Source organism: Adelges cooleyi, unplaced genomic scaffold, assembly GCF_023614345.1.
Source record: "Adelges cooleyi isolate 19-005CV unplaced genomic scaffold, UGA_ACOO_1.1 ACOO_flye_CR_arks_rails_tigmint_CR_PRNA_29, whole genome shotgun sequence".
Taxonomy (NCBI): domain Eukaryota; kingdom Metazoa; phylum Arthropoda; class Insecta; order Hemiptera; family Adelgidae; genus Adelges; species Adelges cooleyi.
Genome location: NW_026095959.1, coordinates 326,547 through 347,395, shown reverse-complemented (window position 1 = coordinate 347,395; position 20,849 = coordinate 326,547). Strand labels below are relative to the sequence as shown.

General features: G+C 30.5%; 1 protein-coding gene across 1 annotated transcript; it reads right to left on the bottom strand.

Moving 5' to 3' along the window:
• Nucleotides 1-5,883: 5,883 nt before the first annotated feature.
• Nucleotides 5,884-6,634, bottom strand: LOC126837788 (uncharacterized). The gene is made up of 2 exons (XM_050571738.1): nucleotides 6,102-6,634; nucleotides 5,884-6,027 (listed from the first exon to the last, which is right to left on the bottom strand). Exons 1-2 carry the CDS (start codon nucleotides 6,600-6,602, stop codon nucleotides 5,884-5,886), a joined length of 645 nt encoding a protein of 214 aa, XP_050427695.1. The 5' UTR covers nucleotides 6,603-6,634.
• Between the last annotated feature and the right edge of the window lie 14,215 nt (nucleotides 6,635-20,849).

Sequence of the window (20,849 nt, the reverse complement as noted above, 5' to 3'; positions counted from 1 at the left end):
TTTATAATCTTTAAGTAAATAAGTGGGGGGATCTGTTTTGTTGACTTTAGTAATACAAAACACCTCAGTCGACCAATTCGGAAGGTATTTTTTATGGAAGAAACTTTTATAAATCGATATTCTGACGTTATCACCAATTTTAAATCTGATTTTTTTATATGGAATCACACGTTCACGTAATTTAACTAGTGAGGGGTTTGCATTAGCTTGTGCAGGTGTTAATCCTATAGATCTGTGTATAGTATGATTATATTTTTCGGTTATTAATGGTAGAATATCTAACCAGTTATATGAACCCCTAGCTGTGAACTCTCTATACATAAGATTTTTGAGCGTTCTATTAAATCTTTCGACTATGCTGGCTTTCAAAGTCGAAAAGGTAGAATATCGTTTTACTTTATATTTTTCAATTAATTCATCAAATGTTTTTGAGTAAAATTCTGAACCTCTGTCCACCTGAAGGAGTTTAGGACATTGAATATTAAATATTTTAGCCATTGCTAATGTTACTTCTTTACTGGTTTTAGATTTTAAAGGTGCTGTGTATGCGTATTTAGTATAACAATCTAATACTGTGAGTAAATATTTATACCCCTTATTAACGTTCGCATAGTGTACCATTTCACATAAATCTGCTTGAAACAAATCATTTTTTCCATATAATACAACCTTTCTTCTTATATAATTTCTTCTTGCAGGCCTGTGTAGTTCGTTAGCAATTTCCCGTTTAGACATCGGGAATTCGTTTAATTAGCTTAGACTTGAGTAGCTCTTGCCAAATTATTGTGATTTCATTCGAAACACCTGTATTACCTGCTGATTGTGAAGCTAATAGTAATTTTAAACGTTCACACAAATCGTTTGGATTTTTCCAAAAAATTAGTTCTTTCTTAACGTTTTTTCTTAGCGTTAAAGTAAGACCTTCACCTTTGGCGAATAAACCAACAATGAGATTATATTTTTTTCCTCCTTTGCGAATATGTGTTTTGTTTTTATTCAGATGAACACTTGATTTTATTAACATACTTTTATAGTTCCCTAAATCTGTCTCAGTATAGTTCATAGGTTTTTTTGAAAACAATAACTCCAAAACACCTGTGGTTAAGGGGTATGATATTTTATCTAAATAAACTGATTCTTCTTTAGCCTCAAACACTAACGCACAGTCTCCGAGAGTAATTTTACCATTTTTATGTTGTATAGGCCCGTAAAGTTTATCCGAGTTACTAGACTCTAACCATGTTCTTATGCGTTTGTTAATAAAGTCTTCCACGTCTATCGCATCAGGGTTTTGATCTTGTGTCGATGAGGTGGCTTCTGTATCTGATTGCATAGATTCATTTACTAGGTTTTCTTTTGATTTAATTTTAGTTAATTTTATATCTGTTAGTTTTTGCAGAGGTTCAATTATAGGATTTAGGTTTTGCCTTATAACATGATCGGTTCTAGCATTATTTTGTTTAAGATCTTTAAATTTTTGTTTAATATTTTCTCTAGCCTGTATTAACTCTTTTAATAAAGTGTAACTTTCCTCTGCCATGTTTGATCGATAAATGAATAAATAGTTATACGAGTTGTACTCTATATAGTAACAAACGTATCGAAATTGAGCCTTTACCGTCCGTTATCTCTCTCATCGTCTTTGCTAATAACTATAAAATTATATTTTTCACGATTCCAACAGGTTGTACAAAACTCGTTAAATTGATTATATGACATATCGGTAGCTACATGATCATTGTAAATATGTTTTAAGTTGGTCTGATCCATTTTGAACACCACAAGAAAATTTGCATTATCACGAAGAATTCTTTTATCTAAATATGAATAACTTTGTGCACAATATAATAAATCCAACTTGTTATGTCTACCGCGAGCAAAATAAGCGCGTATAACACCTTGACTTTCTGTTAAAACGTCATCAAAAATAAATGTGCTTTCAGGTAAAGCTTTCTCATGAGGAATTACAGTATCGCTTTCGTTAAAAGTAAACATCTTCATACCATCAATACCGGATATAATATCCTTTAACATTTTATATTTTGGCTGATCTACAGTTTTCGAGTATAAATAAATGTTTTGAAACTTAATCCCATTAATGTTAGTAAGTAAAGAGTATACACAGTTGGTTTTACCCCCTCCAGAAGGGGCTAAAATTAAGGCGCGTACGGAATTTGGTAATAAATACCCATTTTTAGACTTAGTCTGATACATCTCCGGAGGATCCGCGTTTAAAACTGAAAGTTTAATAGTTTGTGGTGAAAAAATCATAACGGTATAAATATATCTGGTTAAAAACGTAATGGCTCATATGATGTCTACACGTCGAAAGAACAACACCAACAAAGGTGGTGGTATACTAAACACTGCTATAAATAATCTTCCATTTGAATTACATTTGCCCGGATATAAGTAATTGAAAAAAATAAAACTAATAAAAATAATGATTAAAACTAATAAATATATATTTTTGTTTTTATTAGATTCGCAGGTCCTGGGACTAAATTAAAAGAAAGGCTTGCACGGGGTGATAGAGGTGTGAATAAATTAGATGAACTCTGTCGAGAACATGATATTGCATACAATAATAGTAACTCTCTGAATGATAGGCACAAGGCTGATAGATTATTAGAAGATAATGCTTGGGAGTTAGTTAAATCTAAAGACGTTGGACTTAAAGAAAAAGCCGCTTCTTGGCTAGTAACTACTGCTATAAAAGCTAAACGGAAGTTAGGCATGGGGATTCATTATAAAAAAGCTGTATCCGCAGCAAAAAAAGCTGTTAAAAAGAGTACAGAGAAAAACATGGTTAAATTGGCTAAAATCGCTATAGTAGCAGCTAAAAAGGTTGTGGTTAAAAATAAAAAAAATAAATCAGTACCTAGAATAATATCTATTCCTAAATCTGGAGGGTTTTTACCCATTTTACCTCTGATAGCCGGTTTAACTGCAGTTGGATCTTTAGCTTCCGGAGCGAGTAATATTGTTAAAACTATTAATGATTTAAGGGCTTCTAAAAATACAACTGTAAAGTTGGGAAAAGGATTGTTTTTAACGCCCTATGGACAAGGAAAATATAAGATAGGAAAAGGATTATTTCTAGCACCTAAATCATCAGGGGCAGGAATAAAAAAACCTAAAAGCACTAAACGAGGAAGTAATTCAAAAAACTAATATCAGAGCTACCCAAACGTGCATTATTTGATTTTGAAATTAATAAATGTGCACGTCTTTTAAAAATACCCCATTACAGGGGAACCTGTTGTAGAGATACGTTGCCTGTTCATACAAAAAGCCAAGAAGCTTTTGTTATTAATTTAGCTCTCTCGGTTAACGCAGGTTCCCACTGGGTTGCTCTTAGGAAGAAGTTTAACCGCGCTTATTACTATGATAGCTTTGGGTTAGAACCCCCGCTTGAAGTTCAGAAATATTTAAAAAGTTGTAAAATCATTTACAATTGTGAAAAACAGCAACGATATAATACATATAACTGTGGACACTTGTGTTTAAAATTTTTATCGGAACCATGACAACTTTAACACTTAACAGTAATTCTTCTGAATTAACATGTGAATTTTTTCCTCCTATAGAAGTTGCTAATAGTTCAGAATTAGGTCTTTTAAGCCTTCAAACAAACAACTCTATACCAAACATCAAACCTGGATGTAACCGTATTGGAGTAGTACGTGATAACGCCCTTGATACAGTTACTAACATACAGTTAATAACCATACCTACAGGTTCTTATGAAATAGTGAGTCTAGAAGCAACCATTAAATCACTATTATCCGATATAGTTACATATTTTGAATTAAAAGCTAACACTGTTACTTTGAAATGTGAAATGAAGTGCAGCCATAAAATTGATTTTTCTATGGTCGACAGCATAGGTAGCTTATTAGGTTTTGATACTGGGATAATATATAAACCCGATGAGAAACATGAGTCTCAGTGTATTGTTAACATTACAAAAGTAAACTGTATAAATGTACAGTGTAACCTAATAACATCTTCATTCGATAATGGGACTTCAAGCCATATTATTCATCAATTCTATCCTACAGTTGCTGCAGGTTATAAGATAATAGAAGTACCTCGACATCTCATTTACTATCCTCTTATCACCACATCTATATCAAATTTGCGTATATTGTTAACTGATCAGGACGGTGATTTGATCGATTTTAGAGGTGAACCAATCACAGTTCGACTACACATTAAACAGAATATATAAAAAATGGGTTTGAAGTTTTCTAATATAAATAGGACGACAATCTCTAAACGATCTATTAAACAACAGAATCGCACCAAGACAACTACAAAACGTAAACATCTAAAGAAATCTAGAAATATTAACAGAAAAAACTTAGCAAATCTAATTTGAAATTTTTACGGTCGTTAAACGCACTCTAATTATGGATGATATTTATCTTGACGTGTCATCTGGATGTGTAGATGAGTGTAAAGTTATTGATAAAGAATTTCACTCGTTTTTACCATTCTCTACTTCTGCTCTATCAAACAACGATGAAATTCGTATAGCAGTTCAAAATTCAGATAGTTATACTCTTCCAAGTGAGAGTTATATTTATATTGAAGGTAAACTACAAAAGCCTTCTAACGCTACAGGATCGGTTCGTTTTATAAACAATGGGTTGGCATATCTGTTCTCCGAAGCACGTTATGAAATTAACGGTGTTGAAATTCAAAAAGTACGCAATCCAGGTATAACGTCTACTCTTAAAGGGATGTGTTCGTATACTCAATCAAACGTGTATACTTTAACAGATAGCGCATTCGACGGTGTGAAATTTGATAATGAAAAATTTGCACAAGAAGACCAATTTTCCGGAATTATCCCACTGAGTCATTTATTTGGTTTTTGTGAAGATTATAAAAAAATTATTATGAATTGTTCACATCAATTAATATTGAATAGAGCATCGACAGATTCGAACGCTTTACAGATATTCGAAGAGGAAGCTGCTAAAAAAACAGCTCTTGCTGGAACAAAAATAATTCTTTCTAAAATTGTATGGAAAATGCCGTTAATTAAAGTTAACAATAAAGAAAAACTCGGTCTAATGAAAATATTAGATAGTCGAAAATCGATTGAGGTTCCATTTAGGACTTGGGAGCTATCTGAATATCCTACACTCCCAACAAATGCTCGTCATTCGTGGTCTGTACGTACATGTAACAAATTAGAAAAACCAAGATATATTGTTGCAGGATTTCAAACTAACCGTAAAAATACCTATACTTCATCCATGTCTGTTTTTGATCACTGCTAACTGTTTAATTTAAAAGTGTATTTAAATACACAAGTGTATCCATATGAAGATTTTCGTGCTGACTATTCTAAAGGATTATTTTCACTTTTCTATAAAGCATATACCGATTTTCAAAAATCTTACTATGACCGAGATAGCGTTGCTCCACTTCTTAATAAAGATAATTTTTTAAAGTTTATGCCTGTGGCCGTCATTGATCTTACACACCAGGATGATGACATTAAAGTTAGCACAACAGATTTAAGAATTGAATTTGAAGCTTTAGAAGCTTTTCCTGCAAATACCTCAGCGTACTGTATGATTCTACACGATCAAATTATTACTTATAACCCTTTTTCGGGTGATATTCGAAAATTGTAACGTTTTTTTTAACTATATTTAATAATTTGTATTAATTTAATTGTTTTTAACCTTATATTGTATGAACTTATTTCATGTAACTATATGTAGTGTAATGTACCTTATATGTTAAGAGATTATTTTAAATAAAAAAAATAAAAAACATTTGTATTTTAAAATTAATTTTTGTTGACTTTTTATTTGAAACGTAAATTACAATAAAACCATATTTAAACAGTATAGTATACACTTAAAATTCAAGTTTTCGAGGTGCCCATGTTGACTTCTCCGTGTGTTTATAGTTGTCGTATGCTTGTGTTGAAAAGGAGAAGCATTGTGATTCTTCTTCACCACGCCAATCGTATCGAGTTGGACCATCATTTACATCGATTGCCTTTAAAAAAAAATTTAAAATTAATTAATTAAATAATATGAAAATTTTTAAAATAAAAAAAATGTGTACAATACCTTAGGTATGTCATTTCGGTCAGTTATTTTCTTCATCCAGACGTCAGCCAATTCTTCAACAGCAAATCTTTTAATTTCACTAATATAATTAGGTTCACTCATCGGCTCTATTGCTGAAGTTATAGTAATACATGATACCTCCATGATACATCTTAACAACTCTGTTCTGCTTGTTTCCTTGGTTGGGAAGAAACAGCCCATGTAATATTTTATAATCATTTCGATTTGTTGATACACGTTTTCCGTTGTAATTGCCAAGTGTTTTTCAACACATTCATGAACAATATATTCTAGTTCAGCCAGTTTCATCAAATCTCTACGGTTAAGTAGAATGCGACATCCATTTACAGCTTGAGATTCAATAACCAGCACATTTTCATCCTTATAAACCATTTTAGTTAATGAAAGATTGGTGTCTGAGAGAAATGTAGTCTGTGTATTTTCAGGCTTCTCCATGACGCTTGATAGTATATCACCCATTAGTGTATATATAGTTTTCATATAGTGACTTGTTATGCTCACATACCGCGACGGTGTAATGATATGAATCATTACACTAAATGATTTTTTCGGATCGATCCCAATTTGAATAAATTTCCAAACGTTGAAATCCAATGTATAACTGCTGCATCCAATCAGGTCATTTGGCGGAGTCGGTGGAATGTAGGTGTACTTCTGCTTCTTGTAGATTGGTGCGATCGATCCATCCATGATGTATGAATTAAAGTAATTTGTTTAAGTGTAAAAAAAAAACTAGACACTGGAAACTTTGATTCACTTTTAAACGTTGTACTGCAGAGCTCGAACACTAAACGATGAATGTTTTAGCACCATAGACCATCACTAGTGCAAACGAATCGTTAAATATACCATGTGGGGGGGGGGGGGGTTAGAATCATTAAAATTGTAGCATTTAGTTATTGGAAGGGAGATTTCTTAAAAATACTGTTAAAAATGCCTACTCTGATCTTAAACCTGTCGTTTCTTGTTGAGACATGTAGACACATCTGACGGTGTAATGTAGATGCTATATGTTTTTTGCGTGTTCACGGTTTTTACCCTCTTGTAAGGGTGCATTATCGATATAATATTATATTAGAATTGGACAGTTTAAAAACCACCTGCTTTGACCTTAAACATATCGTATCATGTCGAGGCATGTAACCCACATGACGGTAAACTGTAGATGCATATGTGATTTACGTGTTCATGTTTTTTTTGTCGTTGTATATAAGATACTTTGTCGGTAACCTTGGATGTGTGGTCTGGATTAATCGTTTCTATAACACTATGGTTAGTAAGAATTGTAAAAAAAAAATCTGACCATAATATTTACATAATTTCACCTGTCTGTGATCTTAAGGTGTGTATGCATGATTTCTATGCGTTATAAGGAAAAAATATTGTACTTAATGGAAACTTGCCATTTTTACTTTTAAGGTTTGTATTAAATAAAATATCATATTCTATGACATCAGTTAAACGGTGTTTTAAAACAAAATTTTAAAGTAATATAATATTTTATATGTATTATCCATAAATAATATTATTAAGAAATGACCGTTAAAAATTATAACAGCTTAAAACAGGTTAGGCTAGGTTAGATTGAAAATCAAAAAATTAGCTGTTAAAAATAATAATATAAAAATAATGAAGATTTTTTTCTTTAAATATAATACATTAAAATTTTCTGATTGGGTTAGGTTAGGTAAGGTTAGGGTCAACGAGGCGGAGTTCATTGTTACACCGTCGTCCATTCATCCCCGCGGCGGCCATTCTCCGGGCGGCGGCCGAGACACCTACAAGACGGGGTACAGGACAGCTGTGAATTATCCGATCGCCACCTGCGTAATCCTCCGGCTAATCCTCCGGCTAATCACCAATCCTCAATCCTCAATCCTCCCATTGTTCCAGTACATACATTCCCCTTCTACTGTAGTACACCATCAATTTTCTCTAAAGAAAACCCGGATCCTTTCCCCTCCATCTCACCCTCTTCAGAAATTATCTTAGCAAAGTCCTCGTCTATTGCCGATTCAATGTTCGTGTCTTGGAATAGAGTTCTTGCTGATGACTTGAATGCTCTATTTTCCGAAACATCTGTAGAAGGGATTTTATACGTCGATTCCAGTTTTAATGTATACTTCACCGCATTTTCGGCTACAAGTGTTCTTAATAATTCGAATAGTTGCGGTTTGGTTTCAGCCAGGAAAGAGTCATAATCAGCTAACTGATTAAAATTTCTTTTGAAGAAAGTTTTACAAAGCCCGTTGAACCCACTGCTAGTTAATACAAATCCATCTACTTGAGTAGCTGCTAGTCGATGACGTTTCAATCGGGTGTTAGATTGGTTGATGTTGTCTCTTTGTCGTTTACCTACACCTAATAATAAAATAATATTCCCTACTTAATATAATACGTTTACTATAATTTTCTAATCAAATTAAATAAAAACTAAAAAAAATATCGGGCGTTGAAGATAGGCAATTTTTATGTAAATATTTTATCGTTTAAAAATAATTTCAGTTAAAATAAAATCGGCCGTAGAATGTAAAAGATTTTTAGATAATTATTATAACGTTTAAAAATTGTAATTTACTTCGCAGAATTCTATTTTATTAACACGAAAAATATTTATACATTTAGTTAAATAGTTTTGGAGATAAATTAAAAAAAATTAAAAAAACGATTGTAGACGGTGAACGATTTTTATATAAATTAGTTTATCTTAAAAAAATAAAAAATATTTATACATTTAATCGTTAATCACGTTAAAAATAATGTTTTTGATAATAAATTAAAAAAAATATTTATTCATTTAATGGTTAATCACGTTAAAAATAATGTTTTTGATAATAAATTTATCCAAGTTGTAATACTAACTACTCAATCAATTAGATATAATTCCTATATATTATTATCTAAATTTTTAATCTAACCCTAGACTATCGTTTCACTTGTAAAACTATAATAAAACTAATAAAAACAGGCGTTGAAGATAGGCAATTTTTTAGTTAATCGTTTAAAAATTAATTCCAGAGTTAAATTAAAAATTGGTTTTACTAATAATTTAACCAAGTTGTAATAATACCTATTTAAACGATTCTTTTTATTTCTAATATATTATTATTAACTAAATTTTAATCTAACCATATCCTATCGTTTCACTTGTAATAAACTATATTATTGACTAACCTGATCCACTTGCCGAGTTTGATTGCATATGTTCGGGGGTCTGTATGCAGTCCGGTAAATTTGCCGATGTTGATGGAATATTATCATATGCTTGATTACATAATTCATCACCTTCACTATCGAAGAAGCTTTCATGTGATGTGCCCCTTTGTTCTAAAAAAAAAAGGGTATTTAATAATATTTACTATTTTACAAAAAAAAATGTTTATACTAACCTAATGTCTGGTTGTTGGATGTGTGTTGTATAACGCTAGTACGTTGCTGTATACGCTCGTGTCTTCCATCCTGACCAGCTCCGGCTGTGTGAATATATATATTTATTTAATTAAATCACTAAATTTTTTTAAATTAAAAAAAATGTATCTTATTTTAAGTAATTTACATACCGTGCTTCCTTTTGCAGTGTCGAGTAAGATTGAATTTACTTTCACAATCAAATTCACATTCACCGCAGTAAAATCGAACACCATCATGAGTTTTAAGATGACGGTTTAAATTATGCTTTAAAGAGTACACCTTTTTACAAATCTTACACTGATACATGATTAAAAATTTAATATGATCAATATAATATTAATAATATAATAATAATTGATTAATAATAATAATATATTATGTTAAATGCGTAAAAAAAAATGAATTGCGTTATAAAGTTAGTAAGCAATATCTTATATAAGCGTTAATATATTGTATGCGTTAGTATGTTAAATTTATGCGAAAGCGAAAATATATTTAAAATTAGCAATAATAATAATAATATTAATATGATAATTTGTTTTTAAAAAAACACAAAACCGATAATATTAAAATTAAACACTGAAAAATAAATGTAATATTTTAACGGAGTGAAAACTTAGATGCACTTGTTAACGTTTTCGCTGTAGAACCAAATCTGACGTTGTTAGAAATATTGGTTCACTAGCATGGTCTAAGATTTAATCATAACCTCCCTCCAACAAGCAAAATATTCATCCCTCCCAACTCGTTGGAAGGGATGATATTTCGTTTAATATTGCATCTACCAAACATTAGCAACTGGTCTGAACTTGATTTTTTTTTGAGTGCGTTATAGGATTCTATGGAAAGACCTTTCGTTGACCGAAACGAAATTTATGTATATATTTTTACACGTAAATACTATTTTAAAATGACCATACGCATCACCACATGGGAAGGTTTTTTTTAGGCAAACAACCTAAATTCTTCGATAACATGGTTACACGGTAAATTTACGATTTATATTTATAAAGAAAATAACGGGGTTGGTCTTTTCTGACGATATATTACACACCCCGACTTGACCGAAACGAATTTTATGTAAATATTTTTTACATAATATACATTATTTTAAAATGGCCTTACACATCACCACATGGGGGGAGGGTGTTCTTTACGTAAACAAGCCAGCATCTACCAAACATTAGCAACTGGTCTGAACCTGATTTTTTTAGTGCGTTATAAGATTCTATGGAAAGACCTTTCGTTGACCGAAACGAAATTTATGTATATATTTTTACACGTAAATACTATTTTAAAATGACCATATGCATCGCCACATGGGGAGGATTTTTTTTAAGCAAACAACCTAAATTCTTCGATAACATGGTTACACGGTAAATTTACGATTTATATTTATAAAGAAAATAACGGGGTTGGTCTTTTCTGACGATATATTACACACCCCGACTTGACCGAAACGAATTTTATGTAAATATTTTTTACATAATATACATTATTTTAAAATGGCCTTACACATCACCACATGGGGGGAGGGTGTTCTTTACGTAAACAAGCCAGCATCTACCAAACATTAGCAACTGGTCTGAACCTGATTTTTTTAGTGCGTTATAAGATTCTATGGAAAGACCTTTCGTTGACCGAAACGAAATTTATGTATATATTTTTACACGTAAATACTATTTTAAAATGACCATATGCATCGCCACATGGGGAGGATTTTTTTTAAGCAAACAACCTAAATTCTTCGATAACATGGTTACACGGTAAATTTACGATTTATATTTATAAAGAAAATAACAGGGTTGACCTTTTCTAATGATATATTACACACCCCGACTTGACCGAAACGAATTTTATGTATATATTTTTTACATAGTATACATTATTTTAAAATAACCTTACACGTCGCTATATGTGGGAGGATGATCTTTGCGTGACCAATCCAAATTCTTCAGTTTTACATCATGTATAACCTAACCTAACGGTAAATTTACTATCTACATTTATAAAGAAAACTTCTCGGGTACATACACAATATTTTTTTGAATCTATATATCCTGGAAAATATTTAGTTACGTAAATCAACATTTAGTGTTAACCATTTCCGTGAGCAACCCGTGTATTTTGTTTAACTTAAAATATTATCAAATTAACTATGTCAAATCTCTCAGAAATTTATATAAGAAACGATATGTTTACCTCACGTTTTGTTTTTGAACGTATATCTCAATATCCTCTAAAATACGGGGTAGATCATATACGACGATATTCAAGTGCGTTTACCGAATGGAATGTCGCGTATTGTTGTAAACGTTTCAACAGTCGCGATTATATATGCAATGAACACCCGTGTTGGAGCACTTTTGAGGGCATAGAACGACAACCTGAATTTGGGGTTAGATCATTTGCCATCAACGACATTAATGGATTTTTCGCATTTATGCGATTAATGCATTGTAAGCAATGCAGACGTCCACTGTACCGATGGCTCACACTCGATAAATCAATCGCCAGGAATTGGAGCCTGCTTACATTAGACAAGTTTGTAAATTACGTTGATCTACCTATTGAATATGTTAACTTGTAATTTTTTTTTACTAAAATTAGATTTAAGAAACCGGAGTTAATTATTGTAATTTTTTTTTATTAATATTAGATTTTAAGAGGTATGATTGTGACTTAAATATTTTATCTAAAAGAAACTTTTTTTTAAAAAAAAACAATAAATCCTCATTTTTTTTTTTTAGTTAACTATGTATTTAATTTAATTTAATTTATTAAATTTATTTAAACTAAATTATCATGACTCATCTATGAACTAAATATCTATCCTTATTATTTTAAAAAAAGTTGTGGTCTGGATTAATCGTTTCTATAACACTATGGTTAGTAAGAATTGTAAAAAAATCTGACCATAATATTTACATAATTTCACCTGTCTGTGAGCTTAAGGTGTGTATGCATGATTTCTATGCGTTATAAGGATAAAATATTGTACTAAATGGAAACTTACCATTTTTACTTTTAAGGTTTGTATTAAATAAAATACCGTATTCTATGACATCAGCTAAACAGTGTGTTAAAACAAAATTTAAAAGTAATATAATATTTTATATGTATTATCCATAAATAATATTATTAAGAAATGACCGTTAAAAATTATAACATCTTAAAACATCGGTGAAAGGTTAGGTTATGTTAGGTTAGGTTGAAAATCAAAAAAATTAGCTGTTAAAAATAATAATATAAAAATTGATATAAGTTGATAAAAATAATAAAGATTTTTTTTCTTTAAATATAATTCATTAAAATTTGCCGATTGGGTTAGGTTAAGTAAGGATAGGGACAACGAGGCGGAGTTCATTGTTACACCGTCATCCATTCATCTCCGCGGCGGCCGACGGCCATTCTCCGGGCGGCGGCCGAGACACCTACAAGACAACGTGAGACGGGGTAAAAGACAGCTGTGAATTATCCGATCGCCACGTGCGTAATCTCCAAAACTAATCTCCAAGGCTAATCCTTCAGTTAATCATCAATCCTCAATCCTCAATCACCCCATTGTTCCAGTACATACATTCTCCTTCTACTCACCTGTAGTTCGTTTTGAGTCTATTAGGGCACTTTTAGCAGTCGCAGCCAAAGAAAAATTGAAATTAAAACAATTTGACATAAAGACAGCATTTTTTAATGGGGTTCTTGAGGAACTAATTTACATGTCTCAACCAGTGGGGTATGATGATAAATCAGGCCGAGTATGTAAATTAAACAAGAGTCTTTATGGATTGAAACAAAGTTCACGATGTTGGAATCAAAAATTTACAGAATTTTTATTGCGCTTTAATCTAATACAAAGCACAGCAGACCCTTGTGTATTTATAAATCATGACGGTAATGATAAGATAATATTGGGTATATATGTAGGTGACGGATTAGTTATGTCAAATAGTTCATCTAAGATTCAGTCTTTATTATCAACTTTACAACAGGAATTTGAGGTCAAAAGTAATGATTTAGATTATTTTCTTGGGATACAAATAAAAAAATTGAACGATGGATCGTTAATAATTCATCAATCAAATTATGCTTTTAACATGGTTAGACGTTTTAATACGCAAGACGCAAAAGAGTTGGTGATTCCATTCGACAGGGCAACGGCATTAGACACAGAATCAAAACCAATTGGTAAGGATGTGCCATATCGACAAGCGGTCGGATGTTTATTATTCTTATCACAAGTAACCAGACCGGACTTGAGTTATGCTGTCAGCTACGTGAGTAGATATTTATCCAATCCAACGGTAGCTCACTGGATTATGGTAAAACGAATTATTCGTTACATAAACAAAACGATTGATTTTGGATTGTATTATAAAACTGAAAATAACTCAGATTTTAGTGTCTATACAGATGCAGATTTTGCTGGAGATGTCCAGACAAGAAGGTCAACGTCAGGCAACCTTTTTATGCTAGGTTCTTTTACAATAGCATGGCAATCTCAAAGGCAATCAACAGTAAGTTTAAGTTCATGTGAGGCTGAATACATTTCTGCGGCAGAATCAGTAAAAGGGATCATTTGGTTTAAACGTTTATTACAGGAAATCACTAATAATGAATATATTCAACCAATATTATATATAGATAATCAAAGTGCTATTCGTTTAGTTAAGAATGCAGAGTTTCACAAACGAACTAAACATATTGATGTCAGACATCACTTCATTCGTGAGAAGTATGAAGATAGAGTGTTTCAACTTCAATACAAGGAGACAAAGGATCAGTTGGCAGATATCTTCACCAAACCATTGCCAAAGGAACGATTCGAGATGATCAGATCAGCTATGAATATCCACAACTGGTTTCAAGTGTGTTGGAACAATAGTTAATTAAGGAAAATATTAATTAAGGGAGAGTGTTGAAATGTAATTAATATTCTAAGGTAGTTTTAATGTGATTAGTTTAGTATGTCGAGGAAGACACTATTGTACGTGAAATCTTAGAAAGTATTTTGTATGAATTGATTTAACCTAGATTTATGATATAAATACCTTTGTATGTGGACAAGGGGACACACTCGTTCCACAGCTACTATTTTGTTAATGTGCTTGTTACTTTTGACTTATACATATATCTATATTGTATTGTAAATATTGATTTAACTTGTGTCTTTAATATTAACTCTATTATTACTCAAAGTGTTTGTTTGTTATTTCTTTTGTGTTCCACTACAATTAATCTCAACACGTATTCTGGGTACTACACAAAATATAAAGGACAAAATCGATTCCAAAAACTATGAAAAAATCAAGAAAAAACATGCTTCCGAATTTCTTAAAAACCATACACAGAGTTTTGAAAATTTCTTTGTTGACATCTATAAATCTATGAAAGGATTAGATTTTAATGTTTTATTATTTTATATAAATGGAAATAGAACCACCTTTGTTTTTCCGAATGAATGATAACTAAAAATGCTTTTAATATTTGTAAAAAAAAAAAACCTGTTTATTATAAAATATTAACCTTACGATAAAAAGAATTGTGTAGCAGCTAAAGATAATCATTATAAACTATACATATAAATAAACTAATTTTAAATATGTGAATTATGCGGTAGTAATATATATATAATCATATTCCATTAAATAATATTGTCGATTTAATAAAAAAAATATATTTAAAATTGTATTCATATTTTTTGTACTAAAAAAAAAAATTCGTTTTGAGTGATTGTATGAGTCTATATGCATTCAAAATTGTACTGTTTTCTATAATATATTGTTATGTAAAATTATCGTTCTTTGCTTGTTGCATTTTCATAATATATATGTTAATGACTTAGTATAATTTTATGGGTTTATTGTGCATGTTAATTTAATTTTTTTTGTCTTTTAATAGACATATTATTATAGACTAACACGGTATGTTTATTTTACATAATAAAAGAGTCAAATTTATGCATTAAATGTTTTCCAACCAATGCGAGTTTTAAATATTACTGTCTCTGTCGACAGTACACGTTTAAATCAGAAATAAAAACAAATAATATATGATAATTATGTGTATACAAAGGCATCAAAATGTCCTGTTTCAGTACTTTTTTATACGGAATAATATTGGTTTAGGTAATAGTTACTAATGAAATTATTAATTTTTCAATTAAACGATTAATAATACATTTTAATGTTCCAAATATTTTGTTGAAAGGATAATGGCTATGTATTATGTATATGTTGTATGTTGTATTTATGTTTGAAAAAAGCAACACTATATGATTAGGTTGCTTATCATTTTTTATTCTAACAATTTTTTTTCATACTTTATTTGGTAAATATATAAGAACGTGTAGAGAACCATAAAGAATAAGTAAAAAAAGTAAATAAAACATTTAGTAAAAAGTGATAAAGACAGTGATAGCTTCTTCCTCGTGCAGATGACAGTAAGGAACCGAATTAAGATCCATTTTAAAAGCATAAGCAGAGAGTAAGTTTTGTCAAATTCTGAGTCTGAAAGAGGAAGAGATACATTTAGGAGAAAGGTTCAGCTAATGAAACCACGGGAAACTGGGGAGGATAGGGGTGGTAACCGATGCAATTGACCGTAAATATGAGAAAGGGCAGACCATTTAGTTTGCTAAGCTTACATTAAATATTATATTTTAAAAAAACCAGAGCAAAACGTGTGGTGTATATAAACCATAGTACACGTTTTTGGGCTGTGAGCGATGATAACGTCAATGTTTATATTTATTTAATTGAGCCAACAACATTATTGTTTATTAAATTGTATATTACATAACAATGGTGTCATGATTTGATTAGTTTTTTTTTAAATTTAACGTGTTTATGTTTAAATATGCAAAATCTGCAAAAAACATACCTAGTTCTCCGGCAATTAAAAAAAACTATAGTCCCGTATTCCACGACTTTTTATACTATTTCCTGATCTCTAGGACCAATATTATAGGAACTATGAGTGTTTTAGTATGTTTATTGCTTACTGGGCTACCCCACAAATCTGAATTTTTTTCTGTTATGTAACGATCATATTATTTTACCTGGCCGTTACTTCTCGCCCCAAATCAGAGTGTATATAATTGTGTATGAATACATGTTGTATAATTGTGTATATTAATTAGTAATCTTAGTTTTAGAATAAAACATCTTTGTAGCCTGTAGCTGAAAGTTAGGTAATTTAATAGTGTGATCGCCCGTTTTAGCTTCTCGGGTGATATACATATTATATTAATAAGGGAGACGTCAAGGCCACTTATACGTAGACAGCGGTCTATTTAACCATTTTCCTGTGGGGATAGGTCTATTTTAGCTACATTGCATAGCCTAGCCAGCTGCCAAATAGGAATGTAACCGTTCTAATGAATTTCATAACACCTACTAAATTAACTATACTCTTTCTTAAATTCTAAAAAATTATTACTTAATACATACAGGTTATTATTTTAAAAATTCAATATGGTCAAAATAGTAAGTCAAAATTAAATTAAATTTAAAATGTGTTCACATTTGTACAGAAATTGAAATGTTGAACATTGTTTTAAAATAAACGTATTATTGGTAGATCTCCAAAAACATCAGCAAGGAAGATGCCTAATTAAGTTGACATAAAGAGTTTTAAAAATGAATGATTAAATAATAATTTTTTTCTAATTAACAAAAAAAAAATTACATACATTTGTATATTTAAAAGACACACTTTGCACTTCTAAAAGAAGCATTATTAAGAATAAATTACACCATAAGCCCCAAATTTTACATTGTTTTAGCTACTTAGTAGCTAACATTTTAGTGGTTTGATATTAGATGACTTTGTTAAAATTTTTCTTAATGGAAAGTTTTTTCTGATATAACCAGCCATAGTGGTTCACCAGAGACAATATTATTAGAACCATTATTTATTATAAATGAAAAACTTACTATAGTGTGTATGTAGAATAATGCACATATTTTATTGTTAGATTGCAAATTTGGCATCAATCAATGGATTTTATGCATGGCTTCTACTTTCAGGTGATGCTATCGTATTGTCTCCACATCTACAAAGTCTTCTGTTACTTGAAAATGATAACCAAATGATTAACTAGTTAAATTTAGAAAATAAAAATATTTCTGTTTAAAATAATAAAAGGTCCTACTTTTATACCATTTGTTTAGTTTTTACAATCATTATCTTATTCATGTGTACTAAATTAATGTACATTTTTATTTGTTAATTAGCAATAATAATCAACCTACTGTTAATATCACCAAAGCGCTATTTAATATGTAAATTCTAACATTTAAAATAGTGCACTATAAGGGCATCACGAGTATTAGATAAAAACTAAATAGATATTTGTATACGAATAAACGTTTTATCGATGTTTTAAGTAACTAAAGCATAGTATATTGACACCTAACGAATTTGCGGATTTGGTGACCTAACTGTCTGTCCTAACACACTCTAAATAGCGCCTTCCAACTTTACTGACAGGCAACTTATTGGACCCTAGCGTGGCACAGCGTTAGGACGAGGGAATGAAAAAGATTATCGGTTAAGAAATTAGTATATACACAGGAAAGAGGAATATGGGTTAAATTAAATCCAGGGACACTTGTGGCCGGTCCGGTCTGGTGCAATGACCACAAGCGTAATACTTACAAACTATAAAAATTGCCTCAAAACCCTACCGCCTCTGCCGATGTTTTTTTGTCTGTATCTAACTTAATAACCCGCTAGATTGATTTACTTTATCAGCAAGTCTACCAATCAGTAATTATTTGATTCAGTTTGCGCTTTTAGGAAGAGGGGTGTGTAAAATTAGAAAAAGTTCTATTCGTCACTCTGAAAAATAGAAACCAACTACCCTCTAAAATAGGATTGCACGTTTTTCTTTTGCTATAAATTCGTTTAAATGGTCTGATCGAATTGACATTTTTAACAAACATTTATTAGGCATGCCTCGGAAATATTTCTCTAAATTCTATACAACTACATGAAAATACATTTTAAATTTAGCCATGTATTATTATTAACTAGTACAGACTATACAACAATATTTTGTTAGTTACATCAAAAATTTAAATCACGTTGCTTGATTTGGAGTAGAATATCACATGTGTTTTGCGTAAATTTGAATAACCCAAAGTTAAACGAAAAAAGGTGTTAACACCAACATTAAATCAAATGATATTTTCTAAAAGGTTTATACGAATATTAAAAAAAAACAGTGGGAACGGTACTTATAAATTATTTGTTTTTGTAATAGATTCTATTTTGTAGATATATTATTGTAAACATTTAAATTTTGCAACTACTATTTAGTTGAATTTAATTTTTACACCACAATTGTAATATATGCGCTAAAAAATGTGGTTTTTTTGTTATATATTTTGTTTATTGCACATCTTTAGGTATGACCAACAGGTGATTATTTGAATAAGTCAATACACTATATTAAACGAAATGTATTTTTTCCCTATTTTGATAAATATTAAAGTAGTTTACTAATACACTTGAATTAAAAAAAATAAAAATGTTTGGTTTAAAAAAATACAAAAGGGGTTCTTATGGCCGTTTCCGTTTGGTGTAAGGGTCATAAGAAAAGATCTTAAAAACTAAACATTCAGGCCACAACTAAAAATTAACTTAATATTATTGTCGGATGAGAATTTATTATTTACAAAATAATACACGAAAACGATCTTGTTAATCGCACATTAATTGAACACTAATGTTATTTTAAATTGCCAACGAAATTCAAAAAATGTATCAACAGTTTAATAAAATAGAAGAAAAAGAATTGGAAGACAATATCCAAACTATTAATGAACAACAGGACAATAATGAAGGTAAGACATTGGACGATTGGGTTCCTGATGACAGGCTAATAACTGATGTAGGTGATTTCAGTAACACAGATGGTTATTGGTTGTAGTATTGGACACATGTAAGTATAAGTAGTATGCATTAACGATTGTAATTATGTTGGGATGTAAGTTTCACCTAAAATTCTTAACTTATGTTATGCAAATATTTACAATACACTATTTACAGACTATGTTAGACTATGTTACTATATGTATAATTTTATATTATAATATTATATTTTATTATAATATAACATTATATTGCAGTTGTTATTAAATGAACAAGTGTTTTAAAAAACACTGCAGCAGGTAACAACACGTTCTTTTTTTTAACTCAATACACTATTGTATTATATGCAAATGGAAAACATGAATTCCTGATCACCGTATAATATTTATATTTTACTTGAAAAAATATATTATAAAAATCAAGTTTCAGCTTATAGTTTTCTTACTAAATACAATGTTGTGCAAAGTGTTAGTGAGTTTCTTGTATTTCACTCTAATAAACAATAAACAAGCATTTTCACGTCACGCGGACAAAACAACTCTTCCGGACGTACTTATCGCACTTTTGGGCCACGCACAATGGAACCACATCGTCGACGTAAAAGCCAAACGACCAGATTTCGCAAACGAATGGTTTTCTGGGAACGATATATATATTCACAGAGGTTTGTATCCGCGCACTAAAAACATTGGATATTCTCATGTTAATGTCGAAAACGTGTATACAAAATACTACATGGTCAATAATTTGTTAGCATGTGTATATGCGAACGTAACGGATACATTTACAAAGTTGATTAAAAACATTTTATTTGTAAATGTGTATGAAAGACGTCAATCTCAAAGAAGACTACTTCAAAGACAATGCAGATTAAACAAACGTCAGGAAAAAATGGGTCGTAAACAAATTCTTGGTAAGCGATCGAGAACTGAAGTTCAATATGATCATCAATCACTTGAGAAAAATTTGGAAAACCAGTTGAATACCTCGGATGACCAGAAAGATAGCAAACTGAATGGTATTTCTGTAAAAGTTTGTAAAGAGACTTACTACGACTATGACTTTGCGTGGAAAATTTTCAATTTTACGTATCAACAATTATCGGATAGTCAGAAGATGTTTCAGCACATGTACGACGCAATAACTTATTTATACAATTTAATTGATCCCGAGGCATTTGTATTACATCCTAGCATAAAACACACAAAAAAATTATTAAATTTAGTTAAGTGGTACAAAGATATATCGATAAATTTTAAACATATTTTTCCAACTTATATCGGTGAACTTGATGTGGATTATAAGAAAAAAGTTAGTGTATTGCTCACAAAATTGTTCAAGTTAATTAATAGTAATAATCGGTATTTCTTAAGCCCATTTGTAAAGAAATGTTGCAGACTGCCTGCAAAAGAAAACCCGAACATCACAAAATTAATA